The sequence below is a fragment of the Lepidochelys kempii genome, chromosome 5 (assembly GCF_965140285.1).
Source record: "Lepidochelys kempii isolate rLepKem1 chromosome 5, rLepKem1.hap1, whole genome shotgun sequence".
Lineage (NCBI taxonomy): Eukaryota > Metazoa > Chordata > Testudines > Cheloniidae > Lepidochelys > Lepidochelys kempii.
Genome location: NC_136384.1, coordinates 104,050,744 through 104,069,363, shown reverse-complemented (window position 1 = coordinate 104,069,363; position 18,620 = coordinate 104,050,744). Strand labels below are relative to the sequence as shown.

The following is an 18,620-nucleotide window of genomic DNA, read 5'->3' as shown; positions in this document are numbered from 1 at the left end:
AAATGTAGGAAATTTCAAAATTAAGGTAGCCCGTGCAACCTTAATTCTTCCTCCTTGCGCTTATACATCATGATACAGTCTATAATTACATCATCACATACTTTTTCCCTCCATAGAATCCTGTTTTCATTCAGTGCACAGAATTGATGGTGTTCACTGACTGAGCTGCTTTTCAATATTTTGTTGTATCCTCATTCAGTGTGTAGCCTCAGGCATTTATTACTATAGTATCTGAGTGCTTCACAAGCATTAACTAATTTACCTTCTCAGTACACCTGGGAGATGAGGGGATGGTATAATCCCAATTTTACTGAGATACCTAGAGATTAAAATCAAAAGTATCCACTTTGGGTGCCCAACTTGACACCTCTAAGATCTGATTTTTCAGACTACTTCGCTTTATACAGCCTTTTATATATTCAAAGCACATCTCCCATTGACTTCACGTACAGCTATAAATGCTAAGTATTTCTGTATATCAATCCCCAGGGTCTCAGTTTGGGCATCCAAGAGCACACAGTTAGTGAACATCTGTGAGAAGTTTGGATGAAGTGACTTGACTAGCATCACATAAGAACTCTGCAGCAGAGGCATGGATAGAATCCAGTTCTCTAGGGTAACATTCATGCCTTAATCACGAGACCTTTTTTTCTCTTCCTGCAATTCCTTGCCTCATTCACTGCACATCTTTCAACTTCTGCAACAAATGAGATAGGGGTATTACAGCCTCCTTCACTACATAACTCTGATTCATCCTGAGAACACAGTACATCCTGTACATTGAATGATGCAGGAATCCTGTGAAAGAGATAGTACATGATCAGGGAATTAAAAACTGTATCATAGTGCATATGCACAAGGAGGCTGCATGGACAATCTTAATGATGGCATTTCTTAACTTTTGAATGGTTGAATTTGGAACCTCAGTGTTCCTTAAACATGTTTTTTTGTGTGTAATTTCCTAGGTTTTTAAAAAGAAAACTGAAAAAATAGAATTAATCATGGGGAACCATATTGATACCCGCATGGTTCATCAGCAGGGTTGGAAACTTCTCCTTCGAGTGCTGTCCCTGTAGGTGCTCCACTCCAGGTGACGGTGCATCCTGGAGGCGTTGATCGGAGATCTTTGGTAGCAGTGCCTGGCTGGGATGCACGTGCTCAGCTGCTGTCTTGCGGCATCATTAGTCTGCCTGAGCGTGCACGTCCCACAACCCCCCAGTTCCTTCTCAACCGTCCTCGGCTGAAGACGGGACTCGGGGCAGTTCTGATCCTCTTCCCTGGTCACTAAAGGAAATAAGTACAAAGACACAGAAATAGTTAGTTAGAAACATCCCAGTTATTTCCCTTCCTTTAGAATAGTTAACTAGTTTAAAAAAAAACAAAAAACTTTATTCTTTTCCTCAAGTTTGTCTCCAATTGAGACACTCTACCCAAGCATTCCTAGTGCAATAATGCCAGGGTCTTCAGGATTTAAAAAATGTGACTCCTGTCAGGAGCCTATGCCATGGTCTGCCGGACACTCACGCTGTGTGAAGTGCCTCGGCGAGACACATGTCCCTGCCAAGTGTGTCCATTATGCCAGCCTGAAAACCAGGGCCTCGTCGTGGCAGAGACCTGTGGCTGAAAATGCTCCTGATGGAGAAATCCCTACAGCCGCCTATGGAGACGGGCAATAGCAGACCCTCTCCCTCATGCTTCCTGGCCAGGTCGGAACCAGTTGGGAGCATGGCTTCACCCTCTCAGGCGAAGAGGCAGGAAGCCCAACTGTCTCCTTGCAGAGACTTTCAAAAGGGTAAAGAGTCTCCTGCGAGATCCTTACCTGCAGTGCTGACAGCCCCGAAGGCAGGCGCCTCCAACCATCCCAGCACCTCAGCCACAGCTCCCGCGGAACACAGAGGCAGGGACCCGATTTCCCGTAGCAGGAAGGTCTCCTCGGCACCGGTCTCCTTGGCACCAAAAATAGATCCGGTGCCGACAGTGCATTCTGCCCTGGTGCCAACAAGAACGTTGGCACCGAGCCTGCCTATCATTCCAGCAGCAGGAGCAGACCTGCAGGGTGCCTACAAACAGCCCACTGTTTGTAGCCCGCGGTACCCACAAAAGCAAAGCGGAAGTCAATACGTGCTTCTGATCACATATCTTGCTCAGCTGGATCACAGCCCAGGGAGCAGCAGTAATTCTTAAATCAGGACTACATCTCAGTGGCCCCTAAGCCTGACTCTCCACTCCTTGACACCAGTGCTCACTGTTTGACCAGCCGCTCTCCCCACCTGACCTGGCTACCTTCACTGACAGCGAGCCCGATATGCAGCAGCGGGCAGAGTTCTCCCAGCCTGCCTCTCCTCCTCCGCCAGAACCATTTATACCTCAGGACATGGCTCACAAGCACCAGCCTCAGTTTCCCTACTTCGTCTCCCCGTGGGCAGGACCTCACTTCTCTTATCCTATGCCTTGGCCTCAGTGGTACCCTTGGTCGGCTCTTCCTGCCACTCATCCTTGTGACTCTTCCACCAGACCATGAACTTATTCTGTGCCTCTATCTCCAGCTCCATCTTCATCTAAATTGCCTGAAGCCGCCCCCCCCCAAAGAGGTGAGCTATGAACCATACCCTGATTCACCAACTCCTAACTCTCCATCAGCTCCAGATGGAGCCCTCATGCCTCTGCCTCCACAAAATGTGGACAACTTTAAGAAATTCCAGGAACTTTTCAGAAGGGTGGCACTCAGCCAGGACATCCCTGAATGTAGGTCCAGGAGTCACAACACAGACTCCTCAAAAAGAGGAGGAGACCTCCTCCTGGTCTCCTCTGTGCCCTCAAAGATCACGCTCCCCATAAATGAAGCGCTCCTAGAACCAGCTGGTACCCTCTGGCAGACCCCAGCCTCTATCCCACCAACTTGCAAAAAGGCTGAACGTAAATACTATGTTCCTGCTAAAGACTTCTTATTTTCTCATCCACAACCGAATTCTCTTGTAGTGGATACAGCGACACACAGGACAAAACAGCCACAAAACAGCCGACCCACCCTGCAAGACAAGGACCTCAAACTCCTTGACCTCTTGGGCTGCAAGGTTTATACCTCCTCCACTTTGCAATTCAGAATCACAAACTATTCTGCGCTATTTGCAAGCTACAACTTCGACAATTACAATAAGCTCTTTGATTTTACCTCCTGTATCCATGAGGACAGAAGAGCAGACTTTGTCAGTTCTTGTCATGGGCCAGTTGGTGTCCAGGATGGCCCTAGAAGCATCTGTGGACATGGCAGACGCAGCAGCCCGCACTACCGCAACTGCAGTGGTTATGTGCAGATCTTCCTGGCTGTCTGCATCCGGTATCCCCAAAGACCTGCAGACCAAAGTGGAGGACCTACCTTTTGATAAAGATAAGCTTTTTTCCAAAAGGCAGACAAAGTCCTTCACACTATGAAAGACTCTAGAGCAACCCGGTGTACACTGGGCATATATTCGTCCATCCCCAGGAGACAACGGTATCAACCTTATCAGAGGCCACACACACAACAATATCACCGGCCCCAGCCCAGACCATATGATATAGCCAGGAATCATGCTAAACCTCCTAGGTGCAGACAAAACCAGGCTCAACCAGCTACCTCCCACCCATCGGGAAACAAACAGCAATTTTGAAGTGTTGGTTGAGGGTTTGAGCGACCACCCCTTGACTCCACTGCTTATTTGGCCACCACCTCCAGGTTTTCCACCATGCCTGGCAGCAGGTCACACAGGACCGTTGGGTCCTGGAAATAGTTCAGTCAGGTTACTCCATCCCTTTTCTATGCTACCCGCCCACCCTTCCCCCTACCCCGTCCCTCTTCAGGGACCCCTCTCGCGAGCACCTACTTCGCGTAGAAGTGGCTCATCTTCTACAGATAGGTGCAATGGAACCTATGCCAACATAACATTGAGGAAAAGGGTTCTACTCCCACTACTTTCTGACCCAAAAGAAGGGCGGGGGATGGAGACCTATACTAGACCTATGCCGACTGAAGAAATGTGTACGTGTCCAGAAATTCAAGATGGTCACATTGGGCACAATAATACCCACGCTGGAACAAGGGGACTGGTTCACAGCCCTCGACCTACAGGACACCTATTTTCACATATCCATTCATCCAGCACACAGATGTTTCCTGCAATTCACACTCGGACACAACCATTTCCACTACAGGGTATTCCCACTGGGACTCTCCACAGCACCGAGGGTATTCTCCAAGACCCTAGCCATAGTTGTGGCCCACCTCCGCAGGCACGGGATTATACTTTCCTCTTACCTAGACTACTGCCTCATCAAAGGCAGCTCATACGGGACATTACAAGCTACCCATTTCGCCATCTCCCTCTTCTACAGTTTGTATCTACAAATAAACTTTCAGAAATCCACCCTGACACCCACACAGCGGATCAAATTCATCGGAGCTCACCTGGAGTCAGTTCAAACCAGAGCCTCGCTCCCACACATCAGATTCCTAGCTATTACACATCTCATACACATGCTTTCCGTTCACCCCAGGATACAAGCAAGTATTTGCCTACAGCTTCTTGGCCACATGGCAGCCACCACCTTCGTGGTCAAGTATGCCAGGCTGCACATGAGATGTCTTTAGGGTTAGCTAAACTCCAACTACAAACCCAGCAGACACACCTTCTGCATGATGCTAACTCTTCCAGCGAACGTATTAGCCTCCCTACAATGGTGGACAAAATCAGACAACCTATGCATGGGTGTTCCCTTCCAGCAACGCTCCCCGACACTCATGCTCACCACGGACACTTCCCTGATCGGTTGGGGAGCGCACCTGGGGGGACACAGGGCCGCTGGTCCCTGTCAGAGACGCGTCTGCACATACATCTCCTAGAGCTCAGAGCAGTCACACATGCTTGTCTTCACTTCCTCCCCCTTGTAAAGAACAAATTCATCCGGGTCCTAATGGACAATATAGCATGTATGTTTTACATCAACAGACGGGGGGAGCACGATCGCGCTCCCTATGTATGGAGGCCATCCGGTTAGGTATTGGTGCATACGACACCACATAGAAAATACTGCCTCATACCGACCCGGCTGTCACAACACTACCGCCAACACACTCAGCAGACACTTCTCCGAGAAACATGAATGGGAATTACATCCCATGATACTACGACACCTCTTCTCCCGCTGTGGCACCCAGTCGATAGACCTCTTTGCCACAATCCAGAATCGCAAATGTCACCTACTTTTGCTCCAGAGTGGGACTTCGTACTGCATCGCTAGGGGACATGTTCCTCATCCTGTGGAACAACTCACTTGTGTACACTTTTCCACTGATCCCTCTGATACACATGGTTCTCTGCAAGATCAGAAACAACAAGGCCCAGGTCATACTTATTGTCCTGGCTTGGCCCAGACAGACGTGGTACCCTTACCTGCTATGCATGTCCATCCGTCCTCCAAGGACTCTCCCCAACAGACCAGATCTGCCGTCTCAGAACAAGGGCCAACTTCTTCATCCGCAGCTCCAGAAACTTCATCTGATGGCGTGGTTCCTTCATGGTTCCAAACCCACGAACTAGCCTGTTCTGAGCAGGTCCGATATGTCCTCCTGCACACTCCACTTGTAAGACTTACCTGTAAAAGTGGAAATGCTTCTCTGTCTGGTGCTCCCATAAACGCTTGACGTTCCATGCCATGACCCTCCCTAACATCCTAGACTACCTTTTGAAACTAAAACATAACCGGCTCTTGCTCAGCTCCATGAGAGTACACCTCGCGGCCCTTACCACCTTCCGTGACTTACTGGACGGATATTCACTTTTTGCCCACCCCACAATAAAACGCTTTCTCACGGGCCTGCAAAATCTCTACCCTGAGATTCAGCCACCGGCAGCCACCTGGAATCTCAACCTAGTTCTTTGTGGTCTTTGAGCCCTTAGCTGGTCTTCGAGCCCTTCGTGGTCTTCGATATCTATGAAGATAGCTTTCCTAGTTGCCATAACGTCATCGAGAAGAGTAGGGGAAATAAGTGCCTGCTGGCCTACCCTCCCTACAAACCTTCTCTAAAGATAAGGTTGCCTTGCAATCCCACCCTAAATTTCTCCCGAAGGTGGTGTTTACCTTCCATCTTAATCAACCAATATAATTACCTGCATTCTATCCCAAACCTGATAAGGCTCCAGAAGAAGTGGCACTACATACCCTCAACGTCAGACGGGCAATCGCCTTTTATCTAGACAGGACTAAAATATTTTGTAAATCACCTCAGCTATTTGTCTCCACTACCGACAGATCGAAGGGGTGGCCATCTCTAAGCAACGACCTTCCAAGTGGATCTCTGACTGCATCAGATCCTGTTACCGAACTCAGAATGCCCAACCACCTGAGGGCATCAGAACTCATTCTACTCGGGCGATGTCAACATCCTTTGCCTTCCTCCATAACGTACCTATTACTGACATCTGCCAAGTGGCCACATGGACATCTGACCACACATTTGCCAAACATTATGCTATCACACAGGATACCACGGCAGACACCATAGTAGGCCACATAGTACTGTCTACAGTTGTCACTGCTGCAACTCCAAAGTCCCACCAACCAACTGCTTCACATTCACCTGGAGTGGAGCATCCACAGGGACAGCACTCGAAGAAGAAGAGAAGGTTACTCACCTTGCAGTAACTGAGGTTCTTTGAGATGTGTGTCCCTGTGGGTGTTCCACTACCCACCCTCCTCCTCTCTACTTTGGAGTACTATTCTGATATCTCTACGGTAAAGAAGGAACTGAGGGGGTGCGGGATGTGCGTGCTCAGGCAGACTCTAACGATGCTGTGAGACAGCAGCTGAGCACGTACGTCCCGACCAGGCACTGCTACCGAAGATCTCCAATCAACGGCGCCAGGATGCACTGTCACCTGGAGTGGAACACCCACAGGGACACACATCTCGAAGAACCTCAGTTCTGCAAGGTGAGTAAACTTCTCTTTAGATCCACACAGAGGTGAAAGTAAGCCAGTACGGGCTGGTACGCCGTACCAGTAAGTAAGTGGCTCCTGGTATGGGCCGGTACACGGCCTTCATTAAAGTGCTGCCATGACACTTTAAGCACCATACTGGCAGGGCCTCTGATGGGAGGGGAAGGGGCAGCTGCCCTGGGGCCCAGCAATTTAAAAGAGCCCGGGGCTCCTGGCAGCGGCCGGAGCCCCAGGCCCTTTAAATCACCGCTGGAGCCCCAGGTGGCATGGGTCTAGCAGTTGTTGAAGAGCTGGCTGGGGGAATCTGGCCCCAGCCCCACGCCTTCTGCCCGAGGCCCCGCACCTTCCGGGGGCCCAGAGCCAACCCAGAAGTACCGGTAAGTTCTTTAAGTTACTTTCACCCCTGGATCCACAGCACAGATCTTCACTACTTGAGCTAGTATAGTAACTGGTGGTGGTGGTAGTAGCTGTAGTAGGTTGTCATCCTCTACGTGGACTAGCACTAGATGGGGATTAGGTGCACACTTTGCCAATGGGTTCCACAGATATTTTCAGACAGCTGAGTAATGGTGAGACTCAGAAATCTTGGGTTCCATTCCAGGTTCTAAAGGGGAGTGCTCTCTAGTAGTCACAGACCCTTCTGCTCCTGTTCTCCCTAAGCCTGACCTTTTCTGCCCCGTTCCCCTCATCCAGTCATCATATTCCAGTCTGTTTTCTCAACTCCACAGATCCTCATCCCAGTGTCCTCATCTAGCTAATCCCAGTCTCCAACTGTGGGTAACTTTTCCAGTCTACATGCCCACCCAGTTCTAACTTCTTGATCTGAGTTCCAGTTAGCCCTTCTCCCTCACAGTCCATCTTCCTCCATGTAATCTCCTTGCCAAATTTCAAGCTGTTGCTCCCAACCATGGAGGTGCTAGAGTTTTATACAAAACAGTTGTGTTAATTTGTTCAGCATGGGCCAAACAATGTATTTTCCCTATTTTCATTTGTGGAAGTGGTTGGACCCTTTTTGCTGAAACTTAAAAAAAAATCATCAGCCTGAGGCAGAAACCTAGCATTGGAAACTTCAGCCCAAATGGTTCAAGTTTTGGCCAAGTTATAAGCAACTGAACATATTTTTATAATGGGAAGAGTTGGGCAACTTAAGAATAGTTCGTGCTGCTAGCTACCCGAAGAGCAGATTGTGCAAACATATACTTTTTGTTTTTGCAGTAAAAAAGGAATACTTTGAAAAAGCCTAAGATAGCTTGATCATTTGCTCACTTATTCTTTCATTTCTACTTTGTTTAATAAAGTTAGAGTTACTCCACTTTCTTAAAAAGAAAAGGAGTACTTGTGGCACCTTAGAGACTAACCAATTTATTTGAGCATGAGCTTTCGTGAGCTACAGCTCACTTCATCGGATGCATACTGTGGAAACTGCAGAAGACATTATATACACAGAGACCATGAAACAATACCTCCTCCCACCCCACTCTCCTGCTGGTAATAGCTTATCTAAAGTGATCATCAGGTTGGGCCATTTCCAGCACAAATCCAGGTTTTCTCACCCTCCCCCCCCCCCCAAACTCACTCTCCTGCTGGTAATAGCTCATCCAAAGCGACCACTCTCCCTACAATGTGCATGATAATCAAGGTGGGCCATTTCCAGCACAAATACAGGTTTTCTCACCCCCCCACCCCCATTTTTTTTCTTAAAAAGACCCACTGAAGTGTGTATAAAAATTCTCTTTTTTCAGTAAAATGTTATGGAAAGTAATTATTGCCTGTATGCATTAGCTGTCTTTTAAACCTCGGTATCTTGACAAAAGAGTCTATGCTGTATTTTATTAACAAGGCTATTTTAAAAAAATAGAATTGGAGAAGGGAAGTATCAGAAACAACAACAAAAAATTGTATTGGAGAAGGTAGGCATAGGGACACTTGGAGCCTAAAATTGTCAAATCAGTGTACATAAATTTTATTTTAACTTGTTCCCATTGTAAAATTTCCTGGGTTAAAACAACTGAAATCAGAGTGCATTAGAATAATTTGATGATTTGCCATAAATATTAGTAATTGTATTCTGTCATTTTTTATTTTGTGTTCTGTTGTTAAAAGATTTAATTATGTTTGTAATCATTAGTGAACATTTTGAAGACAGACTTGAATGTTTTTTGGTATCACTTATTTTGATATTTTAAATCCAGTGACCAACCGTGCAGGGTTATAGCCTCTGGAAAAAAGTTGTTGTCAGCTGATATCTTACCCACACACCCCCTCCACCAAGACCTAGAATTCTTAAAATTCAATTATATGAGTAAAAAAATTATAGTTTTATGGTTTCTAGATTAAAAGCCTATTGTTGACATAAATGTTAGTAAACCAGAATTCTTCTGCTAGTTGCTCACATTATGTTTGTGCTCATAGGCCTGGTCTACACTAGAAAATTAGGTTGGTTTAACTACATTAGGGTGTGAATAATCCACGCTAATTAGCAGCATAGTTAAACCTACCTAAATCCCCATGTAGACAGCGCAAGCTACTGCCTCTTGGGGAGGCGGGTTCCCTATGCCAGTGGGAGAATCCCTCCCATTGGTGTCGGTGGTATCTACAGAGCCACTTCAGCAGCGCCGTTGCAGCGGCACAGCCTCTTTAATGTAGACAAGCTCAGTTAATCAGGAAATTAACAGCCAGAGTCTGAAAGGAAATATTAAGAAAACAAGCCATCTGTTGAAGAAATTAGTAACAGGAATGTATACATTATATTGGGTTACGTTATATTGCGTGCTTTATTTTTGTTCAAATCATGTTACTTTGTGAAAACAGCTGTGTTTTTTGGATTACCTTTCATGGGTGTATGGTGTAAACATGTGCAACTCAATTAAAATCGGTGAAATTGTACTTCCTTATACCAAGGCTGAATTTGGCCCATTGTCTTTTGTTGACTTTCTATTTTAAATGATAGTTACACTTATTTACTGGTACTTTGTATAAACAAACAAAAATAAGGTGTAATGACCTTACTAGCTCAATTGCAGCTCAGTGCTATGGAATCGTTCGGAGCATGCGTAAAGGTATTCACAGGCACAGTTAAAACTAGGGCAAGTTTCCTGGTCTGTGTCATTCTGCACTGCAAGTTTGTCTTTTAGAAAGTACCTGGACTCTGACGCAGGCATTTACAAGCGGGGAAGTGTAAATTATGTAAGAACATATGGAGATGCAGCCAGCGGTATCAAAATTTCAGCTGCTCCATCTTTATGTAAGCTTGAAGACTGATGTCTGCTAATAAGATTTTTCTCTAAAAGTTATGGGGATTTTTTCCTTGTTTGTTATATATTAATTGCAGAAGTAAAGAAAAGATCAAGTGGTAAACTTAAGCATTAAAATGTGTTTTTAGATGAGTTTTTTTTTAACTTCAGTGTGTGTTTTTAAATGATGCATTACCAAGTCTTTTTTTGTTTGTTTGTTTGTTTGTTTTTAGCTTATTTGCACTAATCTTGATGAACTCAGGGAATTAATCACAAAAATCGAGAATGAACTCAAAGATCTGGAGAACATTAGAAAGAAATCGGTATGTGATGTTCAAAAACTTTCTTTTGTATGGGTATAAAATTGTTCCAGTTATTTTCTGGAGCCTGTCAATTGTTAGAATTTGTGTCTTATGAGTAGCTGTATGGAAGCCTCTAGAGTTAACTAGCTAGAAAGATTTTATTTTTTCTTTCCATCATATCTTTATATTAGTGTTCAGTTCACAATTACTGTCAAGAATCAGTGAAATTAATAAGTATATAGCAGTCTAAGCATTTTTTCATGGTTTTGATTCAGTAAAGCTTCGGGCAGGGCAATAGTACCTTAGACAGAGAAGGTTTATTTGTACTTATTCTGTGAGCACCTTTTCTTGGGGCCACATTCTGATACTAATTCAATGTATGGAATCCTCACATATTTGTGGTCATGCTTAGATTTCCAGCCACACACATGGTTACTCAGGGCCCTGTGATGTAGCCACATAATGTCTATGCTGATGTCTGACTCCTCCCCTTCCACAAATGTGTAGTCAGATTCAGCTTAGCCTGACTTTTGTATTTATAGTCAGCTGCTGAAGTGTTCATTCACGGGAGGCAACGCATTACGATCATTCCATCTGGCCTTGGAGTGGGGATTGAGGGACAGATTCATACCTAGCAGACACTGGGCCACATAACCCAAGACGCTGTTGCCAAGAAGCCAAAATCAGATCCATTGGTCCAAAGAATCCAGCAGATATTGGGTGTGGTGGCAAAGAGGGAGAGTCTCCCACCAAGATGAATGTTTTTAAAAGCATAAGTGGTGGAACCCATTTGTTTTCTTGACTCTCTGGCTCAAACCCCTTCTACTATTGATCTCTGTTCTCCTTTCCGCCTCTTGATAAAAGTTTCATCTATGGCAACTGTGATCGATAGAGTTCTTAAAAATGCCACGGAAATGCCTAACAATTTTAAATGACTTTGTCTCTGTATTTTAGAAGGAAAATTAGGCTATTCAGCTTATATTGCTTTAGGTGCTTGAAGACATATGTTCAGGTCCCCTTAGGTTATTGATACAACAAATGTTCTATTTGCAAAAAAAAGAAAAAAAGTGGATTTGGTAGGTTTAGAGAAATGGAAGAGGTATTAAATGTTAACCTGGACTATGAAAAATAGGGACTTTACTTTAAAAACTCAGAATGATGCCTAGAACAACACTCAAAGCTGAGTTATGGACCCCATTTGAAATTATTTTGCAGCTGCAAGACTGCAGCTTGGTTTCAAGACTAATAATGCGAGAGAGGTTTACCAGAATGGCAGAGATTAGTAATATAGAAGTAATATCTATGTATGGCAGTACAGATTAATAGCTATATGTGTATTCTGCTGATGTTCCTCCTATAATGGATTATCTAATAACAGCAAGGCTTTTAGAAGAGTATGTAAATATCTAAATTTTTCATAATTGCTCATTAAGCTGAAATGTAACAATGCCTTTATATATGCTGTGCTCGGTTCTGGTCGCCCTGTCTCTAAAAGAATATAGCATAAATCCTGGGGAGTACTGATACAAATAATGCACAGAGTCAGGAAAAGACTTCCATGTAAAGCTTTCTGAGGGAGGGACCATCATATTCCATATGTTTGTAAAGGTCTGCCATAATGAGGACCTGATCCGGTTGGTCTCTAGGGACTACAGCAATGTAAATGTTACATAAAAATAAAATAAAAATTTAAGAACATGAAAAGACTGGGACTGCATTTAGTTTCGTTTAAAGAGGAGATTACTAAATGGGGAATTAATAAACAATAGCGGAAATGATACAAAATAATGTGATAGAAAAGGTAAATCATATGCTCTGTTTACTCTTTTTCATTATGCGAGAACAAAAAGATATTCAGTGAAATCATAAGGCAACAAATTTAAAACTGATAAAAGGAAGTAATTCTTTACAACACATGATTAACCTGTAGAGTTTATTGCCAGGAGATGTCATTGCAACTAAGAGTTTAGGAGGCGTCAAATAGATTTATGTTGCTAATAAGACCGGCACAGTTGTAACATCCACAGTTAAATTAGATAAGGAATTTAAAAAATAGAATTGATATAAATTTTAATTCTTCAGGGAATGGGCCAGTCTCTGTCTGACAGAAGTTAAGGGATTATCCACATGGAAATTTAGTGAGTGGCAAGCTGGAGTGTAAATCGACAGCACACTGGCCTGCTATGCACTAACTGGCCTTGTGACCCTGCTACCATGCACTAAAAGTTCTGTAGTGCGTAGCTCAAAGTGTACTATTGGACTTCTAATATGCAGTAGCAGAATCTACAGAGCCAGTTATTGCATGGCAGGCTAGTGCCACTAAGTCTTCCTGTGGATAAACCCTAAGAATAACATTCCCTTTTTGGGAGGCAATTCCATAAGTGTTTGCCATGAGGTTTCTTGCAACTTCCTCTGAAACATCTAGTTCTCTCAGAGACAGCACACTGCACTAGCTGAACCATTGTCTGATATGGTATGTCAGTTCCTATGTTATATTGCGTGTTATCACATCTTGATAGTTTAAACCAAACTCTTTTAATTTGTTGCCCAAAAAAAGTTCAGTAGCTTTTTATATCTGATGGTCTTGGGCTGAGCTGTACTCTTCTTGAGGCCTGTTTTGTTTTTGCCCCTCTCTGTGTGGCAGTCCAAAGAGTGACACTGAAACTCTTCTTGCAGGATCATTGGAAGAAGCTGAATTATCAGAGGCCTTTTTTTGGAGTTATGACCCCTTTGAAGCAACTGGAATTTCTCTCTCCTTCATGACATTCTCCCTGCTGATCCCCACTGTAGGAGTTTTTTTACCTGCCACAGTGAAACATTGCTGGGGGGAGGATGTATGTCCCTCAAACCCATTGTTTTAAAACAGTGTATAAAATCTCCTACCCACAAGTCATCCCTCAGTTTCTCTACACTAATCTGTTCTGTCATGTAATATAACTCTCTCCCTGTGTAGTTGTTGTATTAAATTTAGTTAGATTTTTCTTATCTTACTCTGTTAAAACTTGGTCACTGCTACAGCGTGTTGCGTAGTCCATAGTTGTGCAGGTTACTGCTTTTTGTAAATATTAGGATTTTGTCTACTCACTTCCTTTTGGTTGTAATCAATGCTGCTTGTAGGCACACAACTATGAAATTCTGGTCTGTCAATAAAGATGCAGGCAAAGGTGATAGGCCTGCTATTTGAAGGGAAGAAAAGGGTGAATCAGAAGGGCCAATTCCATCAGTTGCTTTTCCTCCTTAGGTGGATTCCAGTCTTACGAAGGATCTAGGGCTAGTGAGCTGGAAAAGATAAGGGCTATTGGAGGCATAAACGATCTTTTTGATTGGTCTCAGGGCCATCAGGTTTTTGTAATGATGGCTAAAATGCTAGTATGAAGATTTACCAGAGGACTTTGGTAGCCTTACCCTTATTCTTCCATTTAGGGACCATCTGTCCTCATTTTTGCCAGATTTGGAAATGTTTCTTAAGACCAGAGAGTTATTGAGTTTATCTGATGATGGGAGGAGCACACCCTCTAGTTCAAAACCAGCTTCCTCACATCTTAAGAGATTTTTTTCATGAGAGACTTTTATCAGAAGAAGTTAACTTCTTAGAAACTGCAGAATTGATGCCAGAGCCTAACTAGGCCAGGGATTTTTATTCCTGATATTTAGTCATTCCAGACTTCTTTCTTCATATTTACATACTTCATACATACATCAATACATTCATACATCTTCCCTCTCCTTGCTGCTTGGGTGCTAGCGACAGGAGCATTCAGAACACAGGAGAGACAGTACTCCTACTCTCAGTATTCCTAGTAACTGACCCCTGTCAGCACTTAGGAACTGTAAGGAAAATGGAGCATGCTCAGTGCAGAGTAAATCTTCAGAGAATTTAGTTGCTAAGCTAGCATACTTCTGAGCACATGCAAACTACAGTTTTTAGAGTCTTGTAGTTTGGTCAAATTTGGGTGGATTTTCACAGGAATAGCAAATAAGCACATCCTTGATACTAAGGTAACTGTGCTGCCAAGTTTCAAGTCCCTGCTCAAAAACATGGAGGTGCCAGAGCCTCTTAATTAAACAGTTGTAAGATTTCTTTAACATAGGAAAAACAGCATATTTTACTCAGATGTCATTTTCTGAAATGGCTAAACAATTTTATCTGAAATTTCCAAGACAGTTCAGCCTGAGTTAGACTTCTGGCATGGAAAATTTCAGCCCTTATGCTTTTAAGTGTTACAAAATTATAAGCAACTGAAAATGGGTTTGTATAATGGAAAGTGTTAGGCAACCTTAATTTAGCTATCAGTGTTGCTATCAGCTGCTCCTGCAATAATGAAAACAATGGACCTATTGAAAAAGTTTTTCACTCATTCTGTGTCTGGATGTATCAAGCAGCTTGATCCTAGACACCCTGTACAATTTAATATCTTTTGCTTTAGTCGTGGGTAATGTTCTTCCATCAAGAAAAGCTGTGCAGAAGAAGATCAATCTCCTGATTACTGCTAGATTTGTAGCAGCCTAATGGCATAGATCATTGGTGTCCAACATGTGGCCCTTGAGGATGACCTGTTAAGAAGAAAATGTGTATTTGATTATGAATTGCAAATAAGCTACTCCATTCATTTTTAAACTGGAGTTGAATCAGCCCCATCGCTGCATCCTGCCAAATTGCTGCACACCACTTTCCTTGCTGCCCCAGCCCTTCACAGCAGTACCTCTGATGTGAGCTAGGTGCTCCCTGAGCAGCTGCTGTCCTTTCCCTGCTGCAGCTGGTCAGCAGCTCCCCTACTAGCTTACCTGTTGCATTGCAGGGAATATATCTGGCTAATCCATTGCTTGCTTTCTTGCTGGGCTGTGGGAGTCAGAGAGATGCAGGAAAAGGAACTTGAACAAATCAGCTTGAGCCTAGGGGAGTAGCTAGCAAAGGATGCTGGCTCCCCTTCCCCACATAGGCCAGGGCAGCCCCAGAGAGGGTAAAAAGAGGAGAAGCTGAAAACTATAAACCAGTTACAGCTCCCTAATTCTCTGCCCCAGCCCAGGTTGGTGCATCCTGAGGCTGCTTTTGACTCATGCTAGCTGGCAGTATCTTATAGGAGGGACCATACATCAGCTAGGGATAGCCAGAGCACAGTGCACTCCACCCATTTCCTCTTCTCACTTCCAACACACGGTTTGTGCCAGGGGATGTAAAAAGGGAGGCACAGGAGCTGGCTATACTAGCTGTAGTTCCAGGGGAATCTCCAGGTTGAGGCTAGTGGGTGGTTTCTCCTCACTTTCTTTGCCTGAGTGGTATAAAGGGAGTAGAATAGGGCAGAGAACCTGCCTCAAAATATTGATTTTGCCCCCTTGAGCTTTCAGAAACTATGTTTGTCCCTCAGGATGAAAAGGGCAGACATGACTGATGTAGATTTTGTGATTTTATTTTAGTCAGTTAATGTAAAGCATGTGGTGTTCAGGATTCGGGTCCATTTACAGTAACTAGTTTCTGTCCAGAAGAGAGGACTGGGAAAAGCAGAACCACTGGGTTTCCTACCTCTCTGATTCCAGCACCAGACCATGTATTATCACAGTTATACATGGACCATTTAAGTAACCAAATTTTACAGAGGGGAAAACATTCCATTTTGTAACCGACTTGCTACATCTTGCTTGCTGAAATTCTTGGAATCCTAAATAATTGATTGGGGTCCTACCAAAATTTTAGTGAATTCACTGAAGCACCCTAACTGATAAACTAAGGAATCCTATGGAGTCTTCTCATTCAGCAGACATGGAAACCCAATTGTTGCTTGTTTTTTATGAATGTGCGGTCAGAATACTTTTGTTGTCATTCAGTTGCTTCTTAGTTTCATTCTCTTTGATTTACTTTTGTGAGCTGTGTATTACATGTTAGGTCATAACATTTATAACCTATGAAACACAGTTGTTCTTTGAGTACCACCTCCATAATATTTGGTCAATGTAGTTATAGCAGGTTCTTGTTTTGATAAACCTATTGATTGTGGTACATGTTGCCAGTGATACGTGCATAATACTTTGAGAACCACTGTCATAAGGAGTTGCCTGTTATATTTCTTAATTTTCTTCTATATTATTTGTGAAACTTAAAAGATAGGTAAAGCTATTGCCTGAGATAAATATGGAAAAGTAAATAGTTGGAAAGGTGAATGGACTTTTATCCCTCTTAAAAATAGCAGGCTGTAACAAACTGAAAATTAAGATGATCTACTAACAAAGTAGAACCACAAAGGGCAAAATCTGGGCTTGCTTTTGGGTTACATTGTGGTGGAGAGTAAGGGATATATTTTCCTCTTAATGTACAGGGATTTATACATGCAACTCACTTTCCATTAGAATAAAAAAAACTGTAAAAATTATCACACCCTTGAAACAAACAAACTGGGCAAACTTTTTGGCCCAAGGGCCACATGTGAGTATGGAAATTGTATGGCGGGCCATGAATGCTCATGAAATTGGGGTTGGGTGTGAGAGGGGATGCAGGCTCTGGGGTGGGGTCAGAAATGAGGAGTTCAGGGTGCGGGAGGGGACTCTGGGCTAGGACAGAGGGTTGGGGTGCAGGGAGGGAGGTGAGGGGCTCCGGCTGGGGGTGTGGGCTTTGGGGTGGGGTTAGGGGTGCAGAAGGGTGCTCTGGGCTAGGATCAAGGGGTTAGGAGGGCAGGAGGGGGATCAGGCTGGAGCAGGGGGTTGGGGTATGGAAGGGAGTCAGGGGGCAGGCTCCAGGTGGCGCTTACCTCAAGCAGCTCCCGGAAGCAGCAGCATGTCCCCTCTCCGGCTCCTATGTGGAATCACAGCCAGGCAGATCTGCACACTGCCCCGTATGCAGGTGCCACTGCTACAGCTCCCACTGGCCATGGTTCCCAGCCATTGGGAGCTGAGGGGGCAGTGCTTGGGGCAGGGGCAGAGTGCAGAGACCCCTGGCTGCCCCTATGTGTAGGAGCCGGAGAAGGGACATGCCGCTGCTTCTGGGAGCTGTGCGGAGCCACGGCACACACAGAGTGGGGCAAGCCCCCAACCCTGCACCCTGACTGGAGTGCCAGAGCAGGGCAAGCCCCCAACCCCACTCACCAACGGGAGCTTGAGGGCTGGATTAAAACATCTGAAGGGCTGGATATGGCCCATGGGCCATAGTTTGCCCACCCCTGTTCTAGCCTTATATATCTGAAGGTATATATTAATCTTCAAAAGTAGTTAAGGCAACATATCCAAACATCAGCAGTAGTTATAATTAAATATCTAACTTTTCTTTAAAATATTGGCATGAAAAGAGGTAGGGAAATGTTTGGTTATCAGCAGTTAAGAGGGTGGAAGATTCAACTACTGGAAGGGAATTTAACAGGTTTGTTAGTATCTATAAAGGAAAACCCTGTAAAGCTTCAAGAGATGACATATAGTACATGTTGTAATGTGTTAAGAGAATGAATGTTGGTAAAAACCAGGAGCTTCTTTTGACAGAGAGCAACAAATGACTAGTCCAGTGTTGAAGAATCTTACAGTCTCAGGTTAGTTTATAACAGTGGTTCTCAACCAGTGATGTATAGAGATCTTCCGGGGGTACATCAGCTCAGCTAGATATTTGCCTAGTTTTACAGCAAGCTACATAAAAAGCACTAGCAAAGTCAATACAAACTAAAATTTCATATAGACAATGACTTGTTTATACTGCTCTATATACTACACAGAAATGTAAGTGCAATATTTATATTCCAATTGATTTATTTTAGGATTATATGGTAAAAATGAGAAAGAAAGCAATTTTTCGGTGATAGTGTGTTGTGACACTTTTTTGTATTTTGGTGTTTGATTTTGTAAGCAAGTAGGTGAAACTTGGGGGTATGCAAGACAAATCAGATTTCTGAAAGGGATACAGGAGTCTGGAAAGGTTGAGAGCCACTGGCTTATAAAATTTACAGAGCTGATACTGTTTTTTAAGACCAATTTCTGAAAGAAAAGTGCTGATGTAATCAGTTGTATTTTGCATGATTCTGAAAGTGTATTAGCTTGTTGATCTTTCATGATAAAACTTAGTTGGCAGTAGTTGTTTAAGGATTTAGTATAGCAAAGGTCTAATGCAGCTGTTCTCAAACTGTGGGTTGGGACCCCAA

The 18,620-nt window shown here is 43.9% G+C and overlaps 1 protein-coding gene across 3 annotated transcripts in view; it reads left to right on the top strand.

Annotated features, from left to right (window-relative positions):
* BRD10 (bromodomain containing 10) overlaps positions 1-18,620 on the top strand; it is a 108,616-nt gene that overhangs the window by 69,488 nt on the left and 20,508 nt on the right. For all 3 annotated transcript variants that reach the window (XM_073345281.2, XM_073345280.2, XM_073345283.2), the window contains one exon: positions 10,441-10,530. In XM_073345281.2, the coding sequence (XP_073201382.2) occupies positions 10,441-10,530 (90 nt within the window). The remainder of the gene's footprint in view (positions 1-10,440; positions 10,531-18,620) is intronic.